This window comes from Periplaneta americana, chromosome 1, assembly GCF_040183065.1.
Source record: "Periplaneta americana isolate PAMFEO1 chromosome 1, P.americana_PAMFEO1_priV1, whole genome shotgun sequence".
NCBI classification, from domain to species: Eukaryota; Metazoa; Arthropoda; class Insecta; order Blattodea; family Blattidae; genus Periplaneta; species Periplaneta americana.
The window spans coordinates 65,205,001-65,225,873 of NC_091117.1; the positions used below are offsets into that span (position 1 = coordinate 65,205,001).

A 20,873-nucleotide genomic window follows, 5' to 3' on the forward strand; every position below is an offset into this window, starting at 1 on the left:
AAAGCTAATATGTTCTTGTGTAATACCTAAGCTAGGAGCTAATATTAATATCCTCTGTAAGTTATAAAATACAAATATCACATTCTTATCATTAACAAATAATATAATATAATACAGATTGCAGCGTGTTCACAATATCTGTTTTCGTTGCGTTTGTAACGTTAGAAAATTTGATCATGTAACACCGTTACTAGAAGTGTTGTCTTGGAATCCGCTTAAAGAAAGAGGACTCTTCAACTCTCTCTTATTACTACTTAAAATCATCCACACCTCTGCACCCTCTTACCTAGCATCTCGTTTTGTTTATCTTTCACTACTTCGAACTCGGAACATGTACTGTACCTTCTCTCAATTCCTCTGCACAGAACATCATTCTACTCAACATCTTTCAGCACATCGATTCCACGTCTTTGGAATTCTTTCCCTGACCATGCCAGAGACTGTCGGACAGACAATATGAGAATTCAAATTTAAAGAATCACATTCTAGTTTATGGAATTGCTTGTTAAACACTTGTCAGGTTGCACAACTTTGGCTTAACACATTACATACAATAATTTTGTAGCTATGCTATTGTCAGTTTTACCCATAATATTTTATTTATTTATTATTGTTGTTGTTATTATTATTATTATTATTATTATTATTATTATTATTATTATTATTATTATTATTATTAACATCATTGCTATTACTGTTATTTTAACAATCTTTTTTTTTTTTGTATTAGCTTAATAAGTGCTCTACTGTGTTCTTTGACCCTGTTGACTCTCTACAGCAGGGGTCGTCAGCACAGAGCACGCTGGGGCTAGCCTCTCTTACCCGCGGAAAACGCAGTGCACTATAGTGCTCTCGTAGCTGCTAGCGGGTATGCTCTCTATCTCTGCCTGTTGCACGACAGTGCACACGGGACGGCACCGCGTACCCATTGCACATTTCAGCGAGTGCTGACGACCAGTGCTCTAGAGCATGGATGTCCAATTGTAACTCGTACGAGGTAACCCCTGGCGTAAGCAACCTGCAGCGCATATTCTTTAAGGTCGTTTTTCCTATTTTATATGGAAAGTTATTGACCTTAGCAGAGCATGCTTGACGTACAATATCTACTGGTTCTATAGGCGTTTGGACACCCATGCTCTATAGGGCCTTAATGTCATTTTCTATTATTTTTGTCACTATTCGTATTTTTTGTATTTCTATGTGCTATCTGCTAGGATGGAAGAGAAGACCCTATGGCCTTAATCCTGTCAGATAAAATAAATAAATAAGTAAATAACATAAAGTTTACACTTAACCCATTAATGATAATTTATAATATACCATTTTACAAATCACACTGAAACTCAGATGTTCGTCTTCACTATAATAAAATTAACCTAACTTTGTCTTTCAAGTTACTTGCAATGAGAGAACTACAGAGACTTTGTAAGCTATATTAATATTAAACTTCAGGATTTTCTTGTCCATCCATGATGTTCTTAAATGATCTGTTTCTGGACACACTAATACTATGTGGATCGCATTTTCTTTCAGACGGTAAAAGGGGCAGATTTCACTTCCTATGTTATCGCTCGTGTTCCTAATTCACCTTAAGATTCTTCTAATCTCCGCGAAGCCATGCCTAATCTCTTTCTCTGGTGTTCATTTTTAAGTGCTCTTTCTGTGTCCAAGAAGTTTTACATGCCTATACAGACGTGGACAAATTATTAGACTAAATTAATTATATGTGCAACGAAGCTGCATTTATCGGGAGAAATAATGAACAAAAATGTATTTTACACATATATAATGAACAGAAAATTGAGTCTTGAGGTTACTAATATTTTGTGAACATTTCCTTATTGTTTATTAACACGTTGATTTTGTCAGGGATGCTGGAAACCAAAGTTTGACACTTTCTTTGAATATCAGCATCATTTAGCCAGATATCAAACAGTGCTTAAATGAGTCCATGTTTTGTTGTAAGCCTCTTTTTGTTCACTTTCTTCTTCAGTATATATCACAGATTTTCAATTTCGTTCATGTCCGGTCTTCTTGCAGGCCATGGGAGAATATCTTCTGCAGTATATAATTAAAACACCAGTAGTACCAACATAGCCAGAAAAAAATATACTTAACCATTAGAAAAATATACCAGAAGAAGTAAACAATCACATTTACAGCAATGGAGACTCTGTGAATTATACTGATAGTTGATATGACGAATTATATTATGTTTCCAAGAAAACGTTTTAGTCTAATAATTTGTCCACGTCTGTAATTAATCAATGGTTTTAATTCCTTTAAGATTTGCCATAACCCTTGTCTCGTTATTCTATTACTCCATTTTTTATAATTTTACAAAATACGAGCACGAGACCACTCTCTTTCAGGAAAGTGCTAAAATTTTGTATAGAGTCAACTCTGGATATAGTGAACTCGGTTATAGTGAACATTCGGCTATAATGAACCTAATCGTTTGTGTTGGTGTTGAGAACAACATTCTAAGTTTCTTACTCCTTTAGGCTAAGAACAAAGGTAGGATTAGTGATTCCTAGACAATGAGCTGTACTGTAAGTCCAAGCAACGCGTGACGACCTTGCCTCACTCCACCGTCCAAGGGTTGACATTCTGTTCTCAGGCACACTACTGTACTGTTATTTCTCATCCTCCACCGTCAAAGGGTTGCCTTTTGTTCTCAGAAACATTTCCATTATGACAGATAGCATGGATCACATAGCAGTGGGACACCCAAGCATTCCATCAAAAGGACAACTCCTCCTCACCTGCTCCTCGACACACGACTACCACATATAGGCTATACAGATGGATCACGACACAAAATTAATCAACTGGAAGAACAAGTAGGCTGCGCATTTGTTGCTTATCACAGTGATAATGAAATATTTTGCACCAAAATAAAACTGTCTCCTTATTGCACAGTTTTTCAGGCAGAACTTTTAGCAATTAATGAAGCTAAGAAATGTTGCATTAAGAACAGAAACACAGCGCGCATATTTAGTGACTCCCAAGCTGCCCTTCACTGCATCGTGACAAGTACAACCGTCACCCATTAGCGATATACCCTGGGTAGGCAAGGGAATTACTTCAAAAGTACGCACAGCCATTTGCCTCACCTGGGTCCGTGGACACAACGGTGTAAGAGGAAATGAAAGAGCTGATGAGCTGGCGAAAGCAGCAGCCTCCAGCAGAGACTCCGACCTACACTTACAACCAATATCATATATCAAGAAACAAGTAAGACAACAGACTCATCAAAACTGGAATACTAGATGGACGACAAGCATAACAGGATCACTAACAAGAGACACCTACTTCCCAACAATCCACGACCGATTCAAAAGCCATCACTTCAAACCTACTTTCATAACAACGCAGTTTCTTTCTGGATATGGGAAATTTGGAAATTACTTCGACAGATTCAACATACCAGCAGACATCGACTCTACTTGTTCCTGCCGCGAAGACCTCACAGTGTGAAACACCTTCTGTTTGACTACCCCATTATTGAGGTAAAGAGATTTCAACTAAAGACACATCTGCTGGACTGTAACACCGAGTACAGGACTCCACTATGTGAAGTAATTAAAACCCTGTTGCTACAGAGAATTTATAGATTTGTTAACCTATATCTTTAAAAGACTGTAGAGCTATTTTTCACCATTATCTGTGTACATAAAATAAGTAGTATATATGTATAGTATAACCAAATTAAACCCCTAGAATACCGCTTGGTAAATTAGGGTTCTTTTGAACGGATATTTAATAATAATAATAATAATAATAATAATAATAATAATAATTATAATATGACGGATAGCATCGAAACAACGGAAAATAAAATTGCCTTCTTTTATTGAAAGGAGACGGACATTATGTCCAAAAATAAATGAAGGTAAGATTTCGATGACTTTCAAACTCCATCAACCCTCTCCCAGTTTTCATTAAGTGACACGGGAAATTCCAAGGCTGAGTACGCAGTCACACCATAACAACGCCTGTCATTTCTACCTAATCAGTCTGTTTCTAGTGTTCCAACAGTGAATGTACTGTAAAAAAAATGTCGAAAAGTAAAGTGTTTTCTTTGTAAGATAAGGCGAATATTATAAGTGATATTGAACGTGGTATTTCGCAAGCGGACGTGGATCGACAGCATAGTTTAAGTAAATCAACTGTGAGTAACAGTATACAGTGTAATTCATTCCACAAAAATGAAATATTTTATTTTATTGTTCACAATTTCATTCATTTCTGTCATTTAAGGTTATGGGAGAGACACTTCGGATATAGGGAATCTCGGATATAGTGAACGAAATATGCAAGTCCGCAGAGGTTCACTATATCCGGAGTTGACTGTATTTACAATTTCTTTGCATTATATTTTTCTGGCAACAAACTTATAAACATTTACGTTCATCGCCCTGATTTTTTCCATAACCAATTTGAATCTAATCTGCTTACAATGTGAACTAATTCCATTAACCAATTGGATTTCATGTTTGTAGAAACTGCAGATATTTTTCCCCAATAATATCATCAAAATATGACCTAAAAACTTAGTTTTCCTCATTCACATACAGTGCCCTGGATGTTACCTACTTCCATTTCATATCCAAGCAATTACAATTATGAAAATGTAGACCACAACGGATGTATATTTAAACAATCCATGATAAGAGACTATAACAATAATACTGGAGAGGTCTATACCGCAAAAGGCAGGACAGAGCTACACAGTCCAAAGAGGGTAAAATGCATACTTGAATTGAAGCCGAAAAAGAATAAAATAAAATACTGTGGTGGTGATTGTAGCGGTTGTGATGGTGGTTCTCAGGGATTTTAGAAAAATATTAAATAAAATCCATTCTTGGGAATAAAAATAATTCATGACGTTTCGAATATTTGCTCTATCTTCGTCTTAAACGAACAAAAATATGGAGATGAATAGGCCTATTCCAATGGATAGGATTGGTTCTATATTCATTTTTCGCTAAAAAAAAAAAACCGGTGTTTTTGTTTACTACAAAACGAAGGTAGAGTCAATCTTCGAAAATTTGTTAAATCCTTTATTCATTACTAGCAATGAAAAAATACAACTCTGCACCCTGAAAGCTACCATTTGTTTCTCCAACATTAAAAACAATGAAAAATCCCCTTAATAATAGCTGATATTGAGGATGTAACTCCAACCTTACGATTACGAAAGCTTATATACTTCATATGACTGACTTTCCGAAACAAATTGTTTCTTTTCAAACGGATGTGCTGAGGATGAGGTAAATTTCTGACTCTAAATATAACTCAAAGAACTATCTGTTTTATTTATATGTAAATGTAACAGTGTTATTTTTTCTCCACATAAATTTTATGTTAATATCTTTTTGTTCGACCATACTATAATACGCTCGTTACATGTGACTGATATACATTAAAGTACTGATATTCATTATGTTATTACAACTATCGATTTCCAACAAAGCACATGCGATATTGATTAATATCGTACGCACAACATCCCGCAAACCTTGAGAGCACCAATCCAAAACGGCAGGCGTGATTTTTGAAAGTGAAATTATTCGAATCACCCAAATAAACATCAACTCAGCTTCAGACATTTCACTGGGAGCCATTCCCCAGCAGATAAATTTCACAAACTGCATAATCAACAACATGTATTTAAAATAAAAAATTCTGATCATATTAATTTTAATATTCTAATAAACGAAGTTCATTTCTTATGTTTTAATGATTGTTGCTTTAAGGTTAAAATCTGCATACCAAGCCCTGCAAAAGATAAATAAATACGGCGTACGCGCTTGTTTACGCTCGTTTCATGAACATACCCGCATCTTAATTACTAGCATTACAGGCTGGTTGCATAATATACTATCGTCCAGAAACTTTTCTGATAAAACACAAGGTTAAGTTATTAGTGACGTTTTTTTTCCGCGTTATATTAATAAATGGTTTTAATAATACTTACACGATAAAATAACAATTGAAGCGTTCACTGGAAAAACACTTAACGTGTGTTATGCCGATTTTCCATTTCCAGCACATATTGAATCCTTGACAACAATTTCCCTCCTGACAAAATATTATTTCTCTCTAACAAACACAGCGCCCTCTAGAAACATTTGTACGTCATTTTGGCAATGCTGTTATATCAGATCTAAAATGTTTTACGCTCTGCATCTCAAATTCAATATTTGTAGTTAAGTTCTTGTTCCAGAGAACGCCTGAATTTCAAATCACATAATCTTGTTAAAAGAGAAAAGAACTGTCTCTGTATTTATACAACAAAAAAAAAATATATATATATCTTTTTAATTTAACTGAAATGATTAGGCCTATCTTTTTTTTTCAACATTTCTGCTAACATAAGTTAGAAATTAAATATATAACTATAAATGTTTAATGGCACAAAAATAATAGTTTATATACAAACATGTACTGCTTTCAATTACTATAGAATTAATTAAACACTCCTGAAAACCCAGCTGTCAATTCCAGCTGTCAATTTACGCTATTTCAGAACCGCTAGCAATTCAAAAGCTCTGATCTTAATACCCAATCACTACAGCAGCTTTATGCATTTCAGTAACATGTAAATGAATTGTATTTGAAATCGTAGGAGTTTTTATTTTTAATGAGGGAATATTTAACTCAGTTCAAAGCTTTTAATGGCTATATTTTTTTAAACTCTGTCAATATGTTCATTATCAAACAATTCTCGCAGAATTATTTCAAAAAGTTTTCAATGACTTTTACTGCTTTAATTAAATTTTCTTCCTCTATGGAGGATTGGTTGACAAGCTTATGTTTCGAAAGAGAAAGAAAATCAAAGAGACCCTGTCGTGGATTTACAGCACCTAAAAACAGTTTTGAATGCGAGCGTTTCGAAAATCTTTACCATTCAATAAGATACGTTAAATATTATATATTACAGTTATATGAACACTAATATTAGTGTTCATATAACTGTAATATAATAATCTTTAATGTATCTTATCAAATCTATGAACACTGTATAATTGACCTAATATGTGTCTTTTATCTTTAAATATTTACCATTACAAAAGTGACCATCATTCCCAGAGTGGCTAACCGGGAACTGCTTGACAAGCCACCCTACATAGTCAGGAGGCCCTTGTCCTTCACGGGATTTCGTGGCTAATTCTTAATTCTTAACTGAACTATATCAACTATCATACAGATCATTGTATCTTCGCTGTGCCACCATTTCACAAATTGAATTGAGAGGGTCCCGTTCAAAACCTGTTAAATGCATAATAATTTTAGATATTGAGAAAAATGAAAAAATTAAGTACAGTGGAAGCTCTTAAGTTCGACAGAAAACAAGTTCGAATGCTTAAGTAGGAGAATTAGACACGCCCCTATACGGGCACTAAGAAATGAGTTTGCCATTTGAATGGAAATTGGTTTTGTGTCTTGTAGTGATACGTTTGTTAAAGGAAAACAGAATATTTTATTGATTAGGACATCCATATTTAATCACTTATTTTAAATTAATGAACTCTTCCTTTTCTATTTTAGAATTTTGCCGTTTGTGAGAAGGGAACTGTCGAAACCCATTGTGGTACTAGAAGAGCTTACACAAGTCTCTGGCGAGCAGGAAATGCAAGTACAGTACTGTATTCGTTGATGGATAACCAATAAGAATTTATATTCATTTCACCTGGCACACTCACTACCCTTATTGGACTGAACTTTCAATTCTGTTCTGTCGAACTTAGGAGAGTCCACTGTATCTCAGTAGCCAAGAGTCATGAGTAATGGAATTCTTTTTTAATATAAATTTGCAAGCACATATTCTTTTCTATTATAGTTCAAATTGTCAATAATATTAAAATGGATTTGAGGGAGGTGGGGTATGATGATAGAGACTGGATAAATCTTGCACAGGATAGGGACCGATGGCGGGCTTATGTGAGGGCGGCAATGAACCTTCGGGTTCCTTAAAAGCCATTTGTAAGTAAGTAAGTTCAAATTGCCAATAGATTCGTTCAGTTAGTTCAGCAGATAATGATATTTTAATTGTACATTAAGCAAGGATTGAAACGGAATTTCTATAATGCATCTATAAAATTAAATTTACAACAGTATATCTTACTAAAGACATAATGTGGTTAATTATTGTTATATATAGGCCTATATTTTTCATAAAACAGTACTGATTTTAACACTAAAAGGACCGTATCAGTAATTCTGACCTGTAAGCGTTTTTAAGGCTACACGAATTGCACGGGATTTACGTTGACGCCTTTATATATTTAATGACTTTTATATACGAATATTTTTTATTATTAAACTTGCCTGAAAGAATGATATCTTTAACACGAATGTGAAGAAAGTTTTAAATGTAGCCTATTTAACCTAAAGATCGCCACAGTTCATTTTTACTGGTACTAGCTATTGTTATAATATCGAAATATGCAATAATAGGTTTCTTAAATTTTTCCTTGTTTTGTTTTGTACATGAATGAATGAATGAATGAATGAATGAATGAACCCTATGTTGATATGAGTACGTATAGACAAAATAAATTAAAAAAACAAATAAACCCAATCTTGAAATGAGTTCGTGTAAACCAGGGATGCAGAACTGGGGAAGAGAGGGTTGGAAGCATGAAGAAAGCGTTGATTTCCCGTCCACAATCCACCGGCGTTGAATGACGTCGCCGTGACGTTCCGCAACCAAGTAGCACAGATTCTGAATACAAATCCCCTCTACCCTAACATGTCAATGACGCGTGGAGTGAAAGGAAGGGATGAGTGACGTATTCCGGCTTGTGATGTATGCCACAATAGGTGCCCAGTTCTACATCCCTGATGTAAACTATGTTTGCTTCAGTCAGAGCAAAATATTTTTCATCGTCGATTAATAACACTGCAGAAAGACTTCCTGAACTCTGCAAATGCTGCTACATTACTAAGGAAAACACGTGCGTTCCATCGACCTTAAAACAGGCATTCTTATTATTATGTAGTTGCATTAAATAGATTCTGATACGGAGTATCAATTACTAACTTCATGCATTAAACAGGTTTTGCAGCGAAGTCTTACTTTTATACGATTTTTTATGTGGGGATATGGTATAATTTGATACACATAGTTACTACCAGGAGAGTACCGATTTTGAATTCCCCCTTTGAACTTCTTGAAAAAATTACATATTTAGATTTTAGTCTTTTTAATCCATAATCATTTCCCTTCTCTAATTTTTCACTGTCAGAGTAACAAAATCTACATCGACATAAGATATAGTTCTCCTACCTCTCCTTCAATATAATCCCTGTGCTGTGCTGCAACACGTTCGAATTATAACAATGCTTTCTTTATTATAGGGAGACTTGTCGTCTAGTACAGACCTTGTAATAAAATGAAGCTGACATAATATGAAATTTAGCTTGTTGTGAAATATATTGAAAAGGTTGTTGTTTTGACAGTTCTGCGGTGCAGATGTTAAATATTGTGCATTGTCGATTTTAAACTCATTTTAGGAGCGGTATTCACCCGTTCGTTAGCTCCTGACTTTATTGTGAAACATTCGTTCAACGTTTTGTGTATTTGAGAGTTCATATTTTTAATATAAACTTCACACTGTCGTTCCGCAAAGCTCAATTTTACAATTCTTATCAAAAAGTCGCGTTGTGATTCTCGCGAGGTTAGTGAAAATTTCACATTGGCAAATGTTTCTTCGCAGCCGCAGCGTGACGATGTTGTCGCGAACGTTTTTCCTGGAACTATAGGTTAACAAATGAGAAAACTCCGTTATGGGAGGTTACTAATTAATCTTAACGCTGCGCTGAACCATTGTCGCTAATAACTGACAAATCATCTGATGCATCACTGCTATCAGTCAAACATTCTCCTAACGAAATTATTCTGTCAGTTTCACTGTATATTACATTAGCACTAGATAAATATTATTAGTTCTTGTTTTTAAGGTGCTCAACATATTTCTTCCACTTGTCTTTTCTATATTCTGCGAAAAGGCGGCGACACAATCGTTCGTTTACGTTAAGTGGGGACCCAATTTCTGTTACAAAAATCCAAATGAAAAGATTTGAGATAACTGACTAAACATTTTAGCCTGTCCCTTTAAGAAAATGAAACCAATCAGAACAATAAATGCTTATTTTTAAAGCATGGTTGGATTTTGAAGGTAAATAATGTTTATGTACGCGCTACTTGATGGACCGTGAGAAGTCAGACATAAATTTAACAAGTGATGATATCTTGTTGACTCATTCTATTAATATGGAGTTTTTTTCAACATAAAGTAGAATCTATTTAGACGATTCCATATACTGCAACTGCCCACTTATCTCTTCAAGAAGAAAAGTTCACCGCTGATCGATTTTCTACTTCAAAAACATATTTTCTCTCACTACAGTAGTTGGCCTATAAAATAAACCTCAATTAAGTTATGTTTGAGCCACATCTTAAAAATCTGCAAACAATACGCTTATTAGAATCTGACTACTACTTTCTGAGTTATTATTAAGTATAAAAAATGGGAAAATATTTTGCTTCATTGAAAGTCTACGTAAGTAACGCCTTCTTCCGCTATTGGCTGACAATTAGGAAGGAGGAGGTGTGTCACTCTAAGATCGACATATGCGCAGACCAACGGAGTTTACTAAGTTGTTCCCCTATAGTTTCACATCTCCCTCCGAAAACTCAGCTGATAACAACAACAACAACAACAATAATAATAATAATAATAATAATAATAATAATAATAATAACAATAATAATAATAATAATACACAAAATTTTAAATATAAAAATTGCAAATTGTAAACAATTTCAGTAATTACCCGCTGTTGACAAAATTCTGCGTACGCCACGGTTACTACATTTAGTAGAGTACGTCCCGGAATACCTGATTTGGTATTGGCTATACGTAACTCAATTTTATTAAAAACTGCATTAAGCACATTTTGAACCGGGCCTCTCAATTATCCACATTTCAGATTATGAATTTTCTGTGCGGTCTTCATACAACACTAACATATGTGTTAAAATTTGACCACTCAGGTCTATATTGACTGCTGCTAAAGTAACACGATGTTTTAACAAAAAAGAAGGTATTCAGAAAAGCACTAAAATTATTATACATATATATATATATATATATATATATATATATATATATATATATATACTATTCAGAATTATTATTTCGATGCCTAAATTCTGTACAAATTAACTATCCCGACTAACATCCTTCATAAGAATCAATATCTCGTACTTTATTGACATATTTCTAACCTTAAATAAGATAAAAAGAGGTTTCTGTCTCACATTAACAACTAAGCAATTTATAGCCGTCATCCGCAGCATTCTGTAACTGTCACATAATCAATACATGGAGGTTAAAACTAGAGTGATTAATTTATATGTGTATACTGTATATGTATCATAAGGCATAAATATTAAGAAATTAAACTTATGAACACTTTAACATTTATATATATGAAGGAATTTATAATGTCAATGGACGTCTGGCCCATTTCAATCTTCAACCATCTCGATCATTTCATATCTTTCTCTAAGTCAATGGTTGTCCACCGCTGCGGAGTAATAGTTAGCACGTCTGACAGTAAAACGAGCGGGCCCGGGTTCAAATCCTGGTTGGGGCAAGTTACCTGATTGGGGTTTTCTTCCGGGATTTTTCCTCAACCAATTGAAGCAGAATTGCTGGGTAACTTTTGGCGTTGGACCTCGGTCTCATTTCGCCATCATTAATTCACATATCATCATCGTCCATACCATAGCCCGGGTTAAGTTCATGGTGCGGCGTGGTGTACTTGTACAAGAACGTGGCCGTTCGGCTACCCAATCATTCACAGAATAAGAGTGGTAAGCACAATAAGCCTCAGGCTGAAGTGAAAGCTTTGGTGTCCCTCCTCCGTACAAGAAAAAAAAAAGTCAGTGGTTCCCTAATTGGGGGTCGCGAACCCCTGGGGAATATTACGAAGAGCTAATAGAGTTACGAGATAATTTACAAAATAAAACCAAAACGTCTTATTAATATAAATTTATATTGCACTTAGAAACATGATCAACGTTGAATACAACAAATTTAATATTTCAGTAGTTATAAAGTAAATTCGATAAATGCGTCTGCATTTAAGAAAGTAGCTTCTTAAATTTGAACTTTATATTCACAAACTTATCATTTTCAATTTCTCCCTTTGGTTTTGATGGGAATCATAGACTAGAAACTTCTTTTTTTTTTTTTTGCATAAATAAGAATTTGTAAATACTATAAAAAAATATAGTAGCTTCTTTTGCAAGCTCGAGGGATGCTTGCATTCTTTACGGCGAAAAAAAAGTTCCAACATTCCATCAGTTCATAATATTCCAATGAGTCGTTCCTCAATATTATTTTATAATTACAGCAAGTTGAATGCAACTGTCTAAAAACGGACTCAATATTCATCTGTGACCGCCATAATTAATTGTTTTGCATTTCCTTCACAAATTCTAAAAAATCTGTTATTTAAAATTGTGTGAAGTTAATTGCATGTCCACAAAAACAATTTTTTTTAATTATTAAAATGAGATCTGCAGTTATACTGCTACTATTATTTAAATATAAGGGTTTAATATCCTAGCTGGATTTTATTCGAAGGATTTAATTTTGGAAATGGTATCCTTGAGATATGTAAATATCTTCGGATTTTTTCATTTTATTTTTCTACGGGTTTAACTGTTTGTTATTCTTTTCGTTTATTTTATTATACTTTGCCCATGCCGGAGCATCAGTTGATTTAGCGAACAAATTACAAATTAAATAACCATTAAGGTAAAAAGTATAAGTATTTGTTGTATCATAAGGTAGGTAGTTAAATTTTCTATGAGATTTTTAATGCACTGATATGAATCAAATTCCTTTTTCTCAAGTGATGTCGTCCAGAAATCAAGTTTCCTTATAAATCCGTCGATTTTATCTTTATCTGTTATTATGTTAACATCTTCGTCTTCGTGTTTAAGTGTTCCAAAAATATATCAGCAATGTAGCCTCGTCATGTTTGTACCTCCCCCCACTACCGTACCGGTACTTAACCCCATTCGAAAAATACAAATCTTTGTAAAATCGATAACAACGATAATTTCACTCAAAACCAGTGGATATCATTCAACTTCTAGTGTACCGGTACCTGCAGGACGAGAAATCGAATTATTTAAACACATTTTGCAGTTTTCTCCGTCTACATCCTTCATGACAACGGCAGGCGCATGGTTTGATACCCACTCAAGTCATGTAGAATTACGTCATATCAGCGTTGTAACATTTATCTATATATCAGTCAGACTATAAAATAATCTAAACTACTCTAAATGCATATTCAATATTAAGAAAATGATATATCCGTATAATATAATCTAGCCAAGCTAAGAACCATACTAATGTATCACTAAGTCGTGGTAAACAGAAAAGATCAAGTACACATTAATGTATAAGTACATTAGGTTTCTTTTAATATAGCATAATGATTAATTACATTGCACTGATTTCAATTGACATAATATGTGTAAAACGTTAGTTATGTTAAAATATTTATACGGTGGTGGTGGTGATGGTGATGGTGGTGGTGGTGGTGGTGGTGGTGGTGGTGGTGGTGGTGGTGGTGGTGGTGGTGGTGGTGGTGGTGGTGGTGGTGGTGGTGGTGGCGGCGGCAAAATATTCATTAGCGATATATTAAAATCGCTGGCATTTATGTGACAACAAATATTACTTAATATTAATATCCATTATCAACGACTTTCGCACGAACTCTTAAGATAATTCAAACGTTTATTCAAATCGTTAGGACCTAATTAAAGAATCTCAGTTATGACGTTACAAGGAAAATTCTGCAGTATTTTTTATGTGACTGGAGCAAGCTAACTTGATTAGCGTGTTACAGTTTACAGTTTCATATTTCTCGAAATAGGAGTTCCTTATAGGAATTTTCAGAAATGATAACGTTATACCGCAACAGTTGGTGCTACTTAAGGAAGTCAGAGATTTTACTTTATAAAACTGAGTTTGTGTGTGTGTGTGTGCGTGCGTGTGTGTGTCAAACCATTTAAGTCGTGATGTTCACTGCTCGAAATAGTCTAAAGGCAGCTACTTGTACAAGGGTTACTTTTTTAATTACGAAGCTGAAATAAATGTTCTATCAAAATATGTGTAAACAATCCTAGAGATATAGTGAGTCGATTTTTAAATGTAATCTTTATTTCTCTAACTTATGACTTTACTGTAGTAATAGGCCTACTTCAAATAATAATAATAATAATAATAATAATAATAATAATAATAATAATAATAATAATAATAATAATAATAATAATAATTCATTTGGTATAATTTAACAATTAATTAATTAATTAATTTAATTTCTTCCTGTAACCACTACAGGTTGCCGTCGACAAAGAGTACCATGATACAATAGAGTAAAAGCCTTGAGGCTTAGTGATAAATTGTTGTTAGAGTGAAAAAGAAAGAATTTGAATTATATTGAAACACATGATGTTAAACGAAGTAATGTCAAGGAGATGCGAATTAGTCATGGTCCATAAGTATGATGCCTGAAAATAGCTATTGAGCTTTTGAGTGCTGCAATTGTTAGATCTCTTAAAATACTTTTATGCAGGCCAAAAGATTTACAGAAGTCGACTAGGAACCGGGGTATGGTCCCACGGGCTCCTATCATTAGTCCCGTAATGACGATGGATTCCAGATGGTATTTGTCCTTATAAAAACTGATGGAAGGTTCATATATATTCCTTTTTTCCTCGTGTACTTCTTCTGGCTGGTGTTCGTGCGATTCGAATCTCGCAGTAGGGTCTATGATGTAACCTTCAAGAGAGGGAGGTTTAAATGCAATTATGTCAATTCTTCGATTACTGCCCTCACTGGATATGCCGTGTACTTCTTCATATACTGAATAACCTTTGTTCCTTAAGGCAGTTGCTATTATCGATCTTACTGTATGATGCTGCGTATTTCGTAGAAGTTCACCGTGTGGACAGGCCCCCAGGACATGGGCAAGGGTTTCAACCTCCCTGTCGCAACGTCGACAGAGGTTACTGCCCGAAGACCTGCCAGGTACACTACGCACAGCTGACACGTTCGCATTCATCTTGATTGCTTCCCTCCACTCACTACAGGAAAGACCCTTGTGATTCCGGATCCACTTATTGGCCGGGGTATATTGTTGGTATAAGAGCACGCCTTTGCCTTTATGTTTTTTCTGGCTCCAGTTCTCAAACGCTTTTTCTCTTAATACTTGCCGTACCTTTCGCGTATCTACAGTGCCGTACTTGTCCAAAATATTTGCTGATTCGGTGATATTGAGTGCTGTGAGACTGGATGTAATTTCCTGGGATAATTTCCTTGTAGCATGTAGGAAGGAATTATTGGATTTAAGCAATATCTTACATGCATTTATATTTTGTAAGTGTAATTCCCATGCTGAACAGAATAAACCTAATCCCTTGAATTTTTTGTCTGTATACAACATATCTGTAGGAAGGTCATTAGGCAGTTGCAGTATTTCTTTCAGCACACCCCTTATCATAATATCTGCATCCACTATGAATTTATTATAAATTTTTTTGGAGGCACTGTAAACAAGTCTCGCTGGAAGAATACAAATTTTTATAATTTAAAATAGAATGTGAATATATTTTTAAATTGAGATTGAATACTAGAAGAAGCTTTTATTTCCGTATTTATTCTAATTTACGACTTTAATATAGGTAGTAATATTTCAAATAATATCTGAGTATGCCTTTTCAAATACAAAACAATTTACATAAAGTCGTAATAATAATTTATTAGATAAAACCTAACAATTAAAATTCTGTTAACATGTCTTACTGGGAGAGTAGAAGGTTTTATAATATACAAATATATTATTTGAACCGTCAGAACTTATCATATACAATTGTGGTTAAATACACAAATGCTATTTGCACATACAGTATTAAGAGATAAACGTTTTCGACTCGAAAGAGACATCTTCAGAGCCGAAAACGTTTAATGTTAATATGTGCAAATATCATTTGTGTATTTAACCACAATTTCATATTGTAAGTTCTGACCATTGAAACAATAAATCTGTAGGCCATAGACACAGATTATCGGACTTCAAAATGGTTTTGAAAATTTTATATATAATGTTATAGTACCTGGAATGTAAATATATTTTTAAATTGAGATAGAATAGAAGGTTTTATTTTCGTACTTCTAATTTACGACTTTAGTGTAGTAATATTTCACATAATATTTGAGTATGGCTTTCCAAATACCAAACAATTTGGATAAAGTCGTAATAATAATTTGATACAATTTAACAACTAAAATTGTTGTTAACATATCTTATTGGAAGAATAGAAAGTTTTATAATTTTAAAGTATAATGTGAGTAAGTATATTTTTAATTTCAGATAGAATGACAGAATAAGGTACTTTGTGTGTATATTCGTTCTGTTATATTACTTATTAACGTATACACTTCTTTTAAAAGATCAATAAAAACTTTATTAAACTTTACTATAAGTCAAGTTCACTAAGAAAGTACATTATTTATCCGCTTCCACGGGAAATTTGTAACGCCAGTAATAATCTCAAACTTTAATTAGAAAGTGGCCGTATTTATATTAATGAATTCAAAGAAATAAAAGATTCAAACGTAACCGCGTTGTACATTCGAATTAAAATGGTGAATTATAATCACGCTGCATACGTGATTAAAACTCCGTTTTAACTTCAAATAGTGGAAAGATCTTGTTTTTAGCTGTTTAGTTAATCGAAATTGTCCAATTCTAAATTTCTCTTTTAATATTTACTAACGTGGATATTAAAATTACATTAGCAAAGCTGAAATTGGGTTCATATAAATAAAATAACTAATTTAATTTATGGATCTCATCAGCAAATAGACAGCAAACAAAAGCATGCCTGGGTTCACCAATACCTCTGAATATTGGTGTACTTTACATCGTTTTATAACTCATGAACGAACTACGGTTATTAAATATTTGTAAATGGAAGAGTGCTTAGAGAAAATCAATGGTTCCCAACAGGATATAATAAGTCATTGTACATATAATTACTCACTTTTAATTAAACAATCATAGCTATTTCACGCCACACCTAAATAAAGTACTAAACTTTACAAGTAAATTATTGTAAGTATGCATTAAATGTAAAGCCCAATAAAATTATTGACAGAGATTCAAAAGTACATAAATTCTCCACAAGCAATATATTTAATTCATTATTTCAAATAAGTGATAGAAGCTGTTCCATATCTCATTTTAAATCAGTAGTTACGAAATTAACACCTTCTAGTTAAAGAGGACGGCATTTTAGATTATGGTTAAATAAAATAAGCTTTACAAATAAATTATAAATGCGAACTAAGTTCTAAGTATAGTTCAAATTTAAAGAATTAAATAATAAATATTTATGATACAAGTTTGAATTTTTTTCCGAGGTTTTCCCTCAACCCAATATGAGCAATTGCTGGGTAACTTACGGTGTTGGACCCCGGACTCATTTCAGCGGCATTATCACCTTCATCTCATTCAGACGCTAAATAACTTAAGCTGTTGATAAAGCGTCGTAAAATAACCCACTAAAATAAAAAAAAATAAACTGATACAAGTGGAATAAGAATATTATTAATATACTCATATAAAAGTTTGCACGAGTCCGTAACACGAGTCGTGTAACCACACAAGTGTATTAATAGTGCGTTATCACACATGCATTGTACAATATTTTATCTACATCCGTCCAAATTAAAAAAAGAAGCAAATATAATTTGACGTTTAAAAAATTACTAATTTTTTCATAAAGTTTATTATTTTTTGTGTAAGAAACAAAAAGTATAAGCTAACTACCTACGTAGAAGTTGAAATAATATATTGTGATGCTAAAAATCCTGACAACAACAATATTACTATAAACAAAAGTTTGTTTTTACTGTAAATTTGTAATTTGTAAGTTTTCAGATAAGTGATTCTGAAAATTTGCTTTCAGATATTGAAGAATAAGCTTTAAAAACCAAATCCAGATAAAATTAATGCAATTATTATTTGAGTTGTACTATTATGTTATACTTAGTTTCAATATATTTTGAAACATACTTGATGTTATCATTTATTCCAAAAACGGTTGAGGTAAGAAAAACGAGTGTGGCAATGAGCTTATCTCACTTAAAATGAATGGTATAAGACGCTATTACGTTACGAGTGTAGATAAAGTGATTTAGGTCTATATCGATTCAAAATCGTGTTCTATAAAATATATGAATTCTCACTAGATAACAGATTTAGTTAGTTCATGTAACTCGATATCTCACAATGTGGAACATTTGTAAGTGGAGTCGCTGCTACTTTCTAAATAAGAAGTACCTACGTCATTTTAAACGACGGACGAAAAATGTAAGTTTTAGAAATAAATTATAAATGCGAACTAACTACTTTTCAATCTAGTATGGAATTTTACGTAGGGTTAAATAAAATATGCTTTACAATAAATTATATATGTAACCTATTTTCTAAGTCAAATTAAACTAACTTTAAGTTAAATTAAACGTTACAAAATAAAATAAACTGAAAGCGATTGAAAATCTTACTCTTCATAGTGCATGAATTGTCATAGTAGGTGAATTTCATTATTTTTAGGAAATGTTACATCTTACAGCGAGGAACAGAAAGCCAAAAGTATATCCGTAACTTCAGTTTGTTTTATACCTGAAATCTTAGCAAAGATAAAAATAAATTGATAGTTATTATAAAATTTAACCGAACATAAATAACAAATCATATTAAATGAATTGTATTACAGAACCAGAACCATCATAGTACAAAATATAAAACCTTGTAGTAGACCGATGCTTATCATTTAAGTGTGCTTCGACAGTTCAAAATTTATAGTTCCAAATAAAGTTTACGTAATTGTCAATCACAGTCTTTCATCGTTAAATATAATAATAACGTAATAAATCTATTGTAAGCTTTAAAAATAAATTATAAATGCGAACTGAACTCCGAAATCAAACTAACTTCTAAGTAAAATTAAAACTTACAGAATGAAATTGATTCAAAACTATACTCTTTATAGTGCATGAATTGTCAAAGGAATTTCCATTATTTTAAAAAAGGTTTTGAAATCTAACAGCAAGGAAGAGAAAACGAAAGGGACGTACGTGAATTCATTGCGTTTTGTACCTGAAATCTTCACAAAGATCACAATAAATTGAGAGCTAATGATATTCAATAAATTAGCCCCATTATCACATTTAGTCTGACACACCACAGTACAGAATAGAAAACCTATCTGTACCATTTAAGTACGTTCCGACAGTTGAAAATTTCAGTTTCAAATATATTTCACTTAATTTTCAATAATTTGCTTTCGTTGTTGCAGATAATGCTGACGTAATATACGTCTTATTTTCCTCCAATTTAAATGTATATCAACTCAATTCCAACTACGGGAGGCCAGAGATTATAATAATATGTTATTCACCTTTGTCGCATTAAATTCCGGAAGAGAGACATTTATAAATGTAAGGATAAACAACGAAGGTACTCACCAATATTTCCGTTTCCTTGACATCCAACGAAGAGCCACAAACTGATGATAACACTGATCCATCTCGAGGCAGGATCCCACATCCCGTACATCGCTGGTTCACGGGATGAAGTTAAATTTCAGGTGTCTGAAACGACGAACGCAGATGCGTTATACTTTACTGTTTGTTGAAAGCCATCACTGCTTCCACACTGTCATGTGGCAGTTCTAAAGCAATCACCAACGCATGGCGATTTTGAAACTTGTGAAATTACAGTCAGGATAAGAGGTTAAGGGTGCTACGAGCGCCAAACAGCGCAAATAATAGCGCGAAAGAGAGACTAAGCTCTGAACTGTCTAATAACAAACTGTTCTCACATGTAAACCAAACTTAAAAGTGAGAAATTCACGAGTGAAAGGGGATAAATTGTGTAGATTTGAGTCCACCAGCTGTTTGCTGCGCGAATGGTACGTACAGAGAAGGAGGGGTAGATACAGGGTGAGGGAGGGGTTCGTAAATGTATGTGTGTATAAGTGTGTAGGATTCGAAATCGATTTTCCTGCCGTTACCGACCACTGACATCTAGCACACAACCGTTTGCAAGGCCGGTGCGAAACTCACTGAGACAGAGCTCGGCACTGAACACTCCACCTACAGTCACAATAAATAGTGATATCTGTATTCACACAGGTGTTCCTTATCGGCAGCGACAAAAACAAGCAGGCGGCGTTCTATTTCCCTTCACAGCTCAAAACCGAGAGAAATTTAACTGTCAACCGCACCGCCTAGTTGGCGAATCTTGAACGAAGATGGCGCCACGCGCATATTCCGGCGACTCGCTCTTGGTTTTGACGTCATAGCGTCAACTGTACCACTTCTCTCCCCTTCTCGAGGGCCACCGCAAATGATAAAGGTGTGCGGTATTTTGACCTGAGGGAGGCGACTTTGATAATACTTATAAAGGTCTTTCGTTCTGCTTTTTTATAGTATATTTATAGAGTATAAAACAGTAGCATTAAATAATAAAGCAGACTGCACATCTGTGAATTGTCAGCTTGTTTCGAATTCAATTTGTATGTTCACAAAAATTAAAATGACTGTGAATAAAATAACTCAATATCAACAAAATATGAACAGGAATTATATTTGTTATTCCGCATACAGTATATCACACAATATAACGTTATGAAGTTTTGAAGAGTATAAAAGGAAATATCAGAGCGTCGCTTACCACCGAACGTTGTGGATCCCCACTAG

The 20,873-nt window shown here is 33.7% G+C and overlaps 1 protein-coding gene across 2 annotated transcripts in view; it reads right to left on the minus strand.

The window, feature by feature from the left end:
- The window catches only part of IA-2 (tyrosine phosphatase IA-2), an 842,823-nt gene extending 822,415 nt beyond the window's left edge, over positions 1 to 20,408 (minus strand). For both annotated transcript variants that reach the window (XM_069821417.1, XM_069821408.1), the window contains exon 1: positions 19,638 to 20,408. In XM_069821417.1, the coding sequence (XP_069677518.1) occupies positions 19,638 to 19,728 (91 nt within the window). In that variant the 5' untranslated portion in view covers positions 19,729 to 20,408. The remainder of the gene's footprint in view (positions 1 to 19,637) is intronic.
- Positions 20,409 to 20,873: the final 465 nt, after the last annotated feature.